Source organism: Crinia signifera, chromosome 11 (assembly GCF_055691185.1).
Source record: "Crinia signifera chromosome 11, ASM5569118v1, whole genome shotgun sequence".
Lineage (NCBI taxonomy): Eukaryota > Metazoa > Chordata > Amphibia > Anura > Myobatrachidae > Crinia > Crinia signifera.
Window position 1 is genome coordinate 351092 of NC_139227.1, and position 12715 is coordinate 363806.

The following is a 12715-nucleotide window of genomic DNA, read 5'->3' on the forward strand; positions in this document are numbered from 1 at the left end:
AGTAAATCTGGGACATACAACACAGACAAAGGGAACTGACCGTGAGATGAAGTGCAATGTAGTAGCTGCATTTTTGCTGTTTAATTTGATGGCACTGGATACAAGTAGGATATATGACTTTTAGTATCTGAATCAAAGCAATTAAAAGCAGTGGCTCAGGATGCACAGTTATAGTGTTCATTCTAGCACCCGCCATATTTGAAAACCCATGCAGTTCATCTTTCCTGCCTGGGGTGTCTGTAGTGCTTCTAGCACAGTGTGGTCTGTATATCAGCACTGATATGCAAACCAGACCTGTGCTAGAAACGCCACAGCAGACAGTGACACCCCAGGCAGGGAGGAGGAACTACATGGGTTTTCAAAGATAGTGGGTGCTAGAATGAACACTACAGTTAGCCAAAGTGACACACGAGGAGTCATTTGTATATTTCCACCAACAGATGTAATTCCATCGGCCTTTGGAGAATGTTCTTTGTTTCACAGCGGTAACAAATTGAATACTTTCTGCATTGAGAAATCCTGTGGTGGATTTATGTTACTTAGAAGAGAGGTCCCCAAAATCATTCCTTCAAAGAAACCTAACGGTCACATTGTTAAAAAATTGTATGGGGTACTAATTAAGGGTCCGATATCTCACAACCTGCATAATCAGATCAGTATTCGCATGAAGGGACAAAGTTTGCGATAAAGCTTTGTCCCTGTAATGGGTCTCCGCAGCACTACCAGGGAATATATACGTCGATACTATGGTGCACAGGCGCCAGTACCAAAATTGCAGCTTTTGACGCCACCGTCACCCCCAACCCAGTTGCAAAGACTCCGATGCCTGGCGGAGTCTTTACATCTAGGTGTGGGGTGTCATACGGGGATCCCCTCCTGCAGTGCTGCTGATATTCGGGACTTCCTCCTTCTGTGCTCTAAAGTGAGATGCTTCTTTGCAGTGTCACTTTGCAGCACATGGGGTCACATAGCATCAGGGAGCCCTGTAGAGCAGCAGCACGTGCAGGACCACCTATCAGAAGACCCTGGAAAGGTGAGTATGAGTTTTTCTATTTTTATGCAATTTTTTTTACAAAGTGATCAGCTTGTGTTTCTATGACACAATTGGCTGATCACACTGGCCCTGTTGCTTCACTGATTTCTGTATATTAGTGCCTTTTTGTAACATTGATATCTGTGTAGAACCGCATTGTGTTAAAATAAAGAAAATACACATTTAGTGGTGTGAACAGTATTGAAAATAAAAGGCTGATTACTTACTATGTGAAGTTGTAAGTAGTCTCCCAAACCAGAAGCACTGTCCACTCGAAGTAACACTGCATCTTTCTGCTGTGTAGTGAAGCCCACTGCAAGTCGGTCAGCTCTTGTACTTGGTCGGTCATTGGGGGGCCATGTGTATGTGATGAGTGCACCCCCTTTCCCGAATATATATGTGGTACCAGCTGAAAGAGAGGGGGAAGATTCTGAGATTATGGCAGTCACTAAAAAAAAATTATTTATATTAGACATTAATGTACATATTGAAAAGGAATATTAACATATATAAAGCAGCCAATATTTACCCTGCATAGAAACAAAATTACCCAAATCTAAATCAGTCTGCACAGGTTACAGGTGCCACACCTGCGGTGCAACTTGGTTTTGTCCATTCGGGAAATAAATGTGCTTTGCGATCAAGTCTAACTTATGCCCTAAATCACCAATATTTTGCCACTTGCTTCAAAATATTGTGTTTGGCCCAATGTGTACATTTCACACAATATTAAAGGAGAGTGAAGTATAGTTTTAGATAAAAACAATAAAGCTTATACAAGGGTTTAGAAAGTAAGTTATGTTATGTGCAGAAATACAAATATATATTGAAATAGCACTTCCCTGCTATGTGAGGTCAAAGCAGTGCCATCTGCTGGCCATGTGTTACAACTGCAGTTCAGCACTTCTAATATCAGAAGAGGTTGTAAATGGACCTGTGGTTCACACTTCCTATCACTTACATTTATTGAACACACAATACATTTGTGCTGCTCTCATTACACAGCAAGGAATCACACAATAAATGGATGTCACTCATCTATGTGCCCTATTCTATTTTCAACTTACTATAATTCACTTCAAAAGAAAACATAACAATTATTATATAAACCTTTCATCCCTTTAATTTTTCTTCAACAAATTATATTAAAAGTAGATTTGGTGGAACAATTATAAAAAGCATATATGAGTCATAACATAGAAAAGCTATTACATTTCTCCAATCAAGATTTCCTGAGCTAGCCTCTCCAAATAAAACACATTACTCTAATGATGAACAATGTACAGAAGTTACCACTTTAGCTAATAGTGGGGCAGATGTATTAAGCCTGTCAAAGAGATAAACTGGAGATAAAGTGGAATGAGATAACGCACCAGCCAATCAACTCCCATATAAGTTGTAAGGATGTCAGTCTTTTGAATAGGATGTTTCCTATTCTCCCGCTCGCCACTACCCGGACTCTGTTATGCGCCGTGCGCTACCAGCCTACCGCTACCTCTCCAGTCCACCCGCTAGCCCACTACCCCTCCTGCAGCTGGACCAGACCCCGCTCCCCGCCACCTCTCCTGCCGCTACCTGACTACCCCCTCTGCATCACCCACGGACTGGACCCTGCTCTCCGGTCTCTGGTCCCCGCTCCCCCAGACGGATCCTGATGCCCCCCCGCCTGCAAGCTCCCCCTAGACCCTGCTCTCCTGCAGCTCCCTCGGATTTACATGTGATAAATCGATCCGATTTATCATATGTAAAAAATGGCACATCAAGTGCCAAATCATATCAGGAACTGTCGGGGGAGCTCAGTGGAAGTCGGGGCCGACATTAGGCTGACTTGTCCTTAGGACAAGTCGGCGTAGTGTATGGGGGCCTTTAGAGACCACACAGACTACACTTAGCTCTATTTGGGCTTTGTCCCATCCATGGGCAACAGAGGAAGAATAGAGTAAAACATGAAACAGACTTACCAATTCAAATTATCAGTACAAATTCTTGTTAGATATTTACAGTATCAGAATTACTCATGCTAGTAATGAAGAAAAAAAAAAAGCCCATGTACTTTAAGTTCCTGCCTGAATTCCGGACCAAGACGAGGCAAAATGTCATCATCGCGCTGTCGGATTCTCATGGGATCTAGATTCTATATAAGACGCACGCGCGCCCCGCCATCTTCACTCCATTATAGGAGAGGGTGGTTGGGATCTGTGCTCCGTGCTCCATGCTCCGTGCCCTGTGCCTTGTGCCCTGTGCCCTGTGCAGTGATTTATTTAGTGACTGATTTTTTATTTTGTTGTAAACTAGGTGCTGCAGTGCTCAAACGCAGGGGCTGCAGTGCTGCTGACTGTACACGCAGTGTCCATAATACAAGGGCTGTGTCCGGTGTGTCAGGGGCTGTGTCCAGTGTACAGGGGCTGTGTCCAGTGTCCAGGGGCTGTGTCCACTGTCCAGGGGCTGTGTCCATTGTCCAGGGGCTGTGTCCAGTGTCCAGGGGCTGTGTCCATTTTCCAGGGGCTGTGTCCATTGTCCAGGGGCTGTGTCCATTGTCCAGGGGCTGTGTCCATTGTCCAGGGACTGTGTCCAGGGTGACAGGCTGTATCCAGTGTCCAGTGTAACAGGCTGTGTCCAGTGTGAGGGCATATATATCTAGTGTCCAGTGTGACGGCATATATCCATTGTCCAGAGTGCCGGCATATATCCATTGTCCAGTGTGACGGCATATATCCATTGTCCAGTGTGACGGCATATATCTAGTGTCCAGTGTAACGGCAAATATCTAGTGTCCAGTGTGACGGCCTATATCCATTGTCCAGTGTGACGCCATATATCTAGTGGCCAGTATGATGGCATATATCTAGTGTCCAGTGTGACGGACTATATCCATTGTCCAGTGTGACAGCATATATCCATTGGCCAGTGTGACGGCATATATCCATTGGCCAGTGTGACGGCATATATCTAGTGTCCAGTGTGAGGGCAAATATATCTAGTGTCCAGTGTGATGGCCTATATCCATTGTCCAATGTGATGGCATATATCTAGTGGCCAGTGTGAGGGCATATATATCAAGTGTCCAGTGTGACGGCCTATATCCATTGTCCAATGTGATGGCATATATCTAGTGTCCAGTGTGATGGCCTATATCCATTGTCCAGTGTGACGCCATATATCTAGTGGCCAGTGTGAGGGCATATATATCTAGTGTCCAGTGTGACGGCCTATATCCATTGTCCAGTGTGACGCCATATATCTAGTGGCCAGTGTGAGGGCATATATATCTAGTGTCTAGTGTGACGGCCTATATCCATTGTCCAGTGTGATGGCATATATCCATTGTCCAGTGTGACGGCATATATCCATTGTCCAGTGTGACGGCATATATCTAGTGTCCAGTGTGACGGCATATATCTAGTGTCCAGTGTGACGGCATATATCTAGTGTCCAGTGTGACGGCCTATATCCAGTGTCCAGTGTGACGGCTGTGTCCAGTGTACAGGAGCTGTGTCCAGAGGCTGTGTCCATTGTCCAGGGGCTGTGCCCAGGGGCTGTGTCCAGGGTGACGGGCTGTGTCCAGTGTCCAGAGGCAGTGTCCAGTGTGACGGCTGTGTCCAGTGTACAGGAGCTGTGTCCAAGGGCGGTGTCCAGAGGCTGTGTCCATTGTCCAGGGGCTGTGTCCAGGGGCTGTGTCCAGGCTGACGGGCTGTGTCCAGGGGCAGTGTCCAATGTGACAGGCTGTGTCCAGTGTAAAGTAAGAAAAATAAATAAAAGTAATAAATAAAATAAAAACAAATTTTTGGAGGATGATGGAGGAGGAAATAGTGGGAGATCAGCAACCTAATAGAAGTGCTGAACTGCTACCATCAGTCATGACAAGGCCGATACATCTTTGTATTTTTTGATCTTTGGAGCATTTCTCTTTTTTTGGGGGTAATTCATTAAACTGCCACCCTGTCTGCCCCTGCAGTGCCGCTCTGCTTCCAAGATGTGCCAGGTTGGAAGTGTAAGGTCCACATGTATGTGATGCCGACTGCTGTGGGCTCAGTCATCCAGCTACCTCGGTATAACCTTTTGGCCCAACTACAGTAAATTAAAACAATTTTGTAAGCTGTGAAGTGATCAAATTTTACTAGAAATGAGTGGAAACTAATGTTATTGAGGTTAATAATACTTTAGGGGCAAAAACAGGCCCAAATTCTGTTATTTTAGCCATTTTTAGCATTTTTTCATAAAAATCCAGATCCAAAACCAAAACCTGCAAGGGTGGTTTTGCCAAAACCAATCCAGATCCAAAACACGAAGGGAGATCCAGATCCAAAACCAAAACCCGAAAAATTGTCCGCCAATCATATCTATTATTAAAGCATGCAACTCAATAGTTCTCAACAAATATGCCAAGATTTTGCTGCATTGGGCAAAGTAGAGGGCTGGGCAACTAGTTCTTTACCAGTTCTGACCTAGTGGTAAAAGTGAATAGTGAGTTGTACTGAGGTTGCAATCCAGCAGAGTATTAGTACTGCTGTTACCAACTTATGGATAATGTCAGTCGTTCCCAAAATAGGTGCCATGAGGCTCTTGCTTCATTTTGGTGATCCAGGACCAAATAAAACTAGTTTTTGTCAAAGTGATAGGCAAAACCACTGCTATTGGCTGCCAATCCTAACACATCTGGACCATCAGAAGCTCAACTGTCTACCAAAACATTACTGACCCTAAAAATGACAGTTACTGTAGGCACAATTTACAATTCAATATTTATTTTACAAATGCAATGAAAAACATGCTGGTACTCTAGGGCATACCTTCCAACTGCCCCAATTCCAATTTTTGTGACTGTCCCGCATCCCACGCACGGGCAGCAGTGTCACGCGGTGGGGGGCAGTTTAAAGTCCCCCTGTCCGTCGCTCAGCAGAGCAGCGGTGAATAGATGCTATGCAAACGTTCACACAGCATCTATTTAGAGAGACAGAGGACTGAGAGCATTGCCAGCAGCTCACAGAGTGCTGGCTATGCAACCATATTGACTTGCTAGATACAGGGCGTAACTCATGGTCACAGTATCCCCTAGAGGCCTTGGCCCTTCAGCCGTGGTCATGTCCCCTTTTTGGAGGTAAATGGCAGGTCCGCCACGGGAGAGTTCCAATTCCCCCAATTTAAGTTGGGAGGTATGCTCCCAACAGTTTTTTCCAACTGCTGTTCACATGCTAAACGATCAACACTGAAATGGGGAAATGTTTTTGTTGTTTTTTATTGTACAAGTGCTTGTATGTAACTCTCATTGACAGTACACTGCTGTATTGTTAATGACAAATAAAGTATTCTATTATTTTCTATTGTACACCAGTTGTAGCCAACTCCAGTCCTCGAGAGGTACCAACAGTTCACATTTTCCAGACAATCTAGCTGCTGCAAAGGTGCACTCATTACTCAATGACACATTTTAAAGGATCTACAGGTGGAGCTAATTACTTCACTTGTGATTCTGTGAGGAGATCTGGAAAACCAAAAAGTGCAAAATTATGCTAATGAGGATACCACATAAGCATAAAAAGCACAGCTAGGCAGGTTGTAATAAAAATAACCAATTTTAATATATAATCATAAAATACATAAAATAAATGACACATTCATTAACCCCTTCAGTGACAATCCCGATAATTTTCCAAGCTGTGCCTCAGTGTCCAGGAAAATTCTCGGGATTGCCACTGTTTAGAGCCAGGCAGCACTGCTGAGTTCAATCACTGAACTTAGGCAGCTTCGGCGTTGCCCGGCTCCATCCCCTCTGCTGCGCCTCCTCCTCCTCCCCCCTCACCTCCAGGTTTTCTATTGAAGTCCCCGGCACAGGCTTATGACAAGCCGGCTGCCGGGGACAGGGACGGGGTGCCGGGGCGCAGGTTCAGGCAGCAGCTAATTAACAGTTCAGGGGCGCTGCCCGGACCCAGGGAGGCAGTGGTGTTTTTTTAAGGGAGTGCTGCCCATAAAAAACTCACCCAGTGGGGAGCGCTCCTAAAAGAAAACCCCCACCACTGAAGGGGTTAAAAAGGCACAACAAAATCAATCAGCCTGAGGTGCTAAATAGCCACATCAGTATGTAGTTGGCTTAGGGACATATATTGTAGCCATAATTCGCCAAATCTGGATGGAGGTATAAGGGGTATCTCCGGAGGGGGTTGTAGTTACCAAGCTGGTCGCCACAAGTGGGATAGAATATTATCCTTGTATATAATGCAGTCCAATGCACTCCTTGTGAAGATTAAGCAATCAGCTTACTTGGTGTATTGCAGTTCCTCTAACAGAGAAAATCCACCTTATAGGTAAAAAAGTGTCCTCCTGTGGTATAATGGATCCTAGGTTGGTCCCCAAAAAGCAATCATCAGGCCAATAGTAACACCTGACGCGTTCCCCTGCTCAACTGACAACTAATGGAAAACATTAACTGTTGGTAGCTCTCGAGGAATGGAGTTTGCTACCCTAGCTCTAGAGCGCTGAGATTTAGGAAAGATTGGAAACCACTAGTATATGCTAATAGCTAGATGTATAAAACAGCTCGTTGCAGCACCCATTTTGCAGCCTATATATCAGTTTCCTGAACCCCAGAATTTTGAGCATGAACTTATAAAAGAACTGTGAAGCACATACTGTACACAATGACTAAAATGACAAAACTAGTGCACCGACACTTATGCTTGAGCCTGGTTTTCAGATGATTGCATTGTTCTCTGCATCAGCCCCAGAGTAGACTGCAGTGTACACATATCTAGCCAATAGGTTTACAACTGCCACCACTGAGGCCTACAGATAACATCCCTGGTAAGGGTAACTACTGTATGCATACATAAGGGGATTTTACTTCAAACCAATGCTTTCATTGAATAGCATCTTATAATATGGCAAACATTGACCAAAATAGGGAATTTAAAATAGCCTGTATATAGACCTCAAACGACCTCACAAACAGATGATGTCACCCCATGGGTTATATAACTTTATTTTGACAATATTGCACATTACAAAACATTAAATATAATAAAAATCAGTGTAATATTTTGCAATGTAATTGAAGGCATTGATGACTTAATTTGAAATGGGGTTTTAAACTGTACTTGATTATAGTCATTCCATTGTTTATGGTTATTAATTATTAAGAACTGAAATAAATCTTAAAACCCTGGAAAGGTATCTGTCAAGAACACTATGAAAGTTACAGCTATCACCTTACTAGAATATTCTTGCTGTGCTTCTACACACTTCGGAAAATAATTCAGTTAATCTTAAGGACTTCTTGACACTCTATTTGCTTAATTCATCTAAATCCATAATCCTGCTAAAATGGAAGATTTAGCAGCCACCAACAGTGACTATCATGTGATAAACATTTAGTTTGAAGCAAATCTAATTCTGAACACGCTGGCGACGGCTTTGTCTCCTCCGGACATGAGTAAATAAGGCAGTATTGAAACTGAACCACACTTATGTACTGCACTAATGTGTGTAGTCTCTACCATTATTCTCATTGTGTAGTGAAGGGGGAGTTTGAAAAAAAAAAAAACTCAGGAGCCCGAAGTGTGCTCCCTACCACCAGTGCTGTGCCTAAACACGTGCATAGGGGGTCGTGCGATCGATTGGGCTTTCTCTGAAGGAGAAGGGCCCCGTTTTTCCCCTAACCCCTCTCAGCCATAAGGCCGAAGAGGGGAAAATAGGGAACGGTGGGTCCTCTTCGCCGAAGCTTAGAGAGACCCTCATTCCTCAACCCCTGGAAGGGTTAGGACAGTGGGTCCTCCGCACCCGAAGGTTTGGAGAGACCCTCAATGGACTTCCCTCCACCTTGCGGCTTGGGGTCGTCCTTGGGGGGACCGAAGCTCTCCCCAAAAGGCGAGAGCTTCGGCACATTGGGGAAGTGGAAGGCCCGAAAGGGTCGACCACACTACCCAAAAAAACGTGACAAAACTACAAAAAACAAGGAACGTGAAAAGTGACGAACGTGAGAGGGGAAGAGAAATAAATAATAAAGACCTCAGCCAGAAGGCCGGGGTGGGGGTGTGAAAAATTGTCCTACCCCATCCAAAAGGACGAGGTAAGGAACGTGAAGCGCTAGCCTAAAGGGAAGTGCGCAGTGCTAGTGCTTACTAGTGCATGGTGATTTGGGGATCACCCGTGCATGTTCGGCACCCCCGAGTTTCCCCGGGGGCACAGTGCAGCCTCGGACTCCAGGCAGCCAGCCAGTCAGCGTCCGACCAAGTGTTTCTCCGCCTCACCAGCAGGCCCTTTCCGGACCCCCCGGCATGGGAATGGATACTCCACCGGGCTTTTCGATGAGTCTCCCCCGCAGTCGCCATAGACCAACTGAAGGAGAAGAAAACACCTACTCAATCCCGACGATTCACCTCTCCCAGGAATTGCGTACTAGGCTGGGCTTTTTCGCTGTCTCACTGGCTGGGAGTTTCTGCTCCCCCAACCAGGGACAATCTACTCAGTCCCAGCTTTTCCCGTCTTCCTGGGAGTGGATACTAGACCGGGCTTTTCGAGTGACACTCCCTCAGAGGCTATAAACCCCCGAACAAGAGCCCCAACTACTCAGCCCGATGCTTCTCCCCTCCCTACCAGTGGAGAGAACGATGTTCCCCCACCAGCAAGGTGTAGATACCTAGCAGACCTAGCACCTTCCCAGAGCATGAAGTGGGTTAGTCCTCAGCTCAGTAGCAAGGTGGTTTAGTCCGACCTTTCTCTATTCTCTGCCAGGGGGGCGGTCCAGACCCAACTGATAAGAACAGATACTACACTTGATCTTAGTAGAGTAAACCACAAAGAAGAACATGTAAGAAATGGGCTGCTTGATTTAAATGACATGCAAGAATGACTTAGAATGTTTAGAGTGATGGACACCAATGTGATCATCTCTCTATCATATATGGCAAGCATGAAGGTAAATGGATCTCCCCACACATGTACAGTAGACTTGGCACATACAGCATGATTCAGAATTCTATTAGCATCATTATTATTTCCTTTTTCTTGTACGCAGGATAATTTGAATGAAAGCTTTATATGCAAATACTATTCTATTGCTCATACTGATGTCTGTAAGTGAGGAATTTTCCAATTCTACTGCAAAGGTATTACAAATGATGAGCCTGTGAGGTAAAATCTGAAGATTATTGAGATCAATGATGCCCAGTGGCATAAGTAAAACATAAGACTGAAGTCTGTAGTTTGTTAATATTGTTGATCATTCTGAAGCATCGTAGCTTCCACCTCCTTCGCACTGTTTGAGAGCATCACTTATCCAGAGTGCACCTAGCACATTTATATTACTGACTTTCCCTCCGCCCCCACATCCTTTGCTCTACCCAGCTGTGGGAACACTAGAACAGATGTTGGAAGTCATCACAGAGACCTCTCTCTGAGGAGTGAGTGGGTGAATATAAATTAACCTCTCTTTTACCATTAATATCAGAAGTAGCGTGCTTTATCTATTAAGAAGATATTCCTGGCAGTATCACTTCTACAGGGTTAAGTTCATTTATACTGTGTTGATAACCTAATACACCTTTCAGATGTAGTGAGAATCCCAGGATTTGGCCAGAGCTCAGCCAAACTACCTGGGACTCACTTACTGTATGTCTGAAATGTCCCAAACTGGAAACACGTTCCTATGAACACCTGCTATGAACTTACTTCCCAAATAAACAACCTGCCTTAAGTGTGAGTGGTGTCACCTAGGATTTTACTCCCAGATTTCTCTTAGAAGTCTCTGATAAGCTGTTCAGGGGTGCCTGGAGGGGACAGGGTCCATGCTGCAGGGAAGAGACAAAGGGCCTTATTCTAGTTAAAAAAAAAACAGAATAGAACTGCGCCATAAAGGGGGAAATAGTACATGCAATTTATTTATGTACCAATAAAAAACATATATAAAACATACACAGAATATTAAAACACAATTTTAAGAAAAAATATAAAAAGGTATTACATAAAAAAGGGGGGTATTATGTAATACCTTTTTATATTTTTTCTTAAAATTGTGTTTTAATATTCTGTGTATGTTTTATATATGTTTTTTATTGGTACATAAATAAATTGCATGTACTATTTCCCCCTTTATGGCGCAGTTCTATTCTGTTTTTTTCTGGTAATCAAATTTGGGGAATCGAGCTACCCCCCACATTTAAAGGGGTTTAATAGTTTGTGCTATACTATATCATATATTACGGATTAGGAAGTTCAAACCACCCGTAGCGCAGGACCTAGTCAAAACTTTTCTATTTTTCTGCCTTATTCTAGTTCACTCTTTCTGACAAAATCATTCTTAGATGGACAAAACCATGAGCACTGCAGGTGGGGCAGATGTAACTTGTGCAGAGAGAATTAGATTTAGGTGGGGTTTTACTTCAAAGTGAGATCTATATTGCAGTGTAAAATTAAAGCAGCCAGTATTTACCCTGCACAGAAACAAAATAACTCACCCAAATCTAATTATCTCTGCACATTTTACATCTGCCCCACCTGCAGTGCACATGGTTTTGTCCATCTAAGAAGGATTTTGTCAGAAAGAGTGAACTAGAATAAGGACCATTGCCCTGTGTGTATGCAAAATTTGGCAAAGGCAAAATTCAGAGGTCTGTGCAAAAAGGAGGGCTGTAGGCTGTGGGCTGAAGAAGCCTGCTTTAGAAAGGGTGTGTGATTACTTGAGTTTCTATGAGTGTGACATGTATGTGTGTGTATGAGTTTGATATACAGTATATGTGTGTATATTAGTGTCACTAGTGTTTATGACATGTATGTGTGTGTGTATGAGAGCAATCTAGCAGCTCAGGCTTGTAGAATGCAAGGGCAGACCCGGCTAATGTCTGAAACTTTTTCCAGGACTAACAGTAAAGGTGCCCATACAATTGTATACATCTCATCGCATCTCTGTTTTGTGATGAGATGAGATCTAGTACAAAAAGTATGTGCAGCACATACACACACACATACACACATACATACATGCTACACATACACACATGCAGCACATACTTTTTGTACTAGATCTCATCGCAAAACCGAGATGCGATGAGATGCGATATTGTATACAATATTGTATACAATAATTGTAACGTGTATGGGCACCTTAAGTGTAGCGTGAAAGGTGTATCCAGCAAAAAAAATATATATATATATATTTTTGTTGTAGTGAAAAACCTGGGTCTTAGCAGATTAAAGTTATGGGTCATATATCTGTATTATAAATTGAAATATAGGGTGACATTCTATGGGATGAGAGTTGTTCTTTTTGGCGAAATTTGCGCAAAAAACGGCCAAAATCCCATTTTCGCATATTTAATGAAATGCGAAAAATGGCAAAAATCGCAGATTTTGCTGTGAAATCACACTTTTACAAAGTGCGATTTTAACTCGCGCCGGAACTCGCATCCAGATGTTTTCCCATTGAAAAGTATCCAATGCGCATATTTAATGAGATGTGAATTTGGAAAATGTGTCTTAAATTCGCCAAAAAATCAGACCAGGTTCTGATATGCGAGTTGGCCAGAACCCTGCACAGATCATTGAGATCTGTGCAGGGTTCTGTGGTAAAAAATGTGTTTTTTTTTTCTTGAAAAAAATTGTGTGGGGTCCCCCCTCCTGAGCATAACCAGCCCCGGGCTCATTGAACCGGACCTGGTTCCAAAAATAAGGGGGACAAAAAGCGTAGGGGTC

General features: G+C 43.6%; 1 protein-coding gene across 32 annotated transcripts in view; it reads right to left on the reverse strand.

The window, feature by feature from the left end:
• The window catches only part of NRXN2 (neurexin 2), an 847024-nt gene that overhangs the window by 264917 nt on the left and 569392 nt on the right, over nucleotides 1–12715 (reverse strand). For all 32 annotated transcript variants that reach the window (XM_083165053.1, XM_083165057.1, XM_083165084.1 and 29 more), the window contains one exon: nucleotides 1261–1442. In XM_083165053.1, the coding sequence (XP_083021179.1) occupies nucleotides 1261–1442 (182 nt within the window). The remainder of the gene's footprint in view (nucleotides 1–1260; nucleotides 1443–12715) is intronic.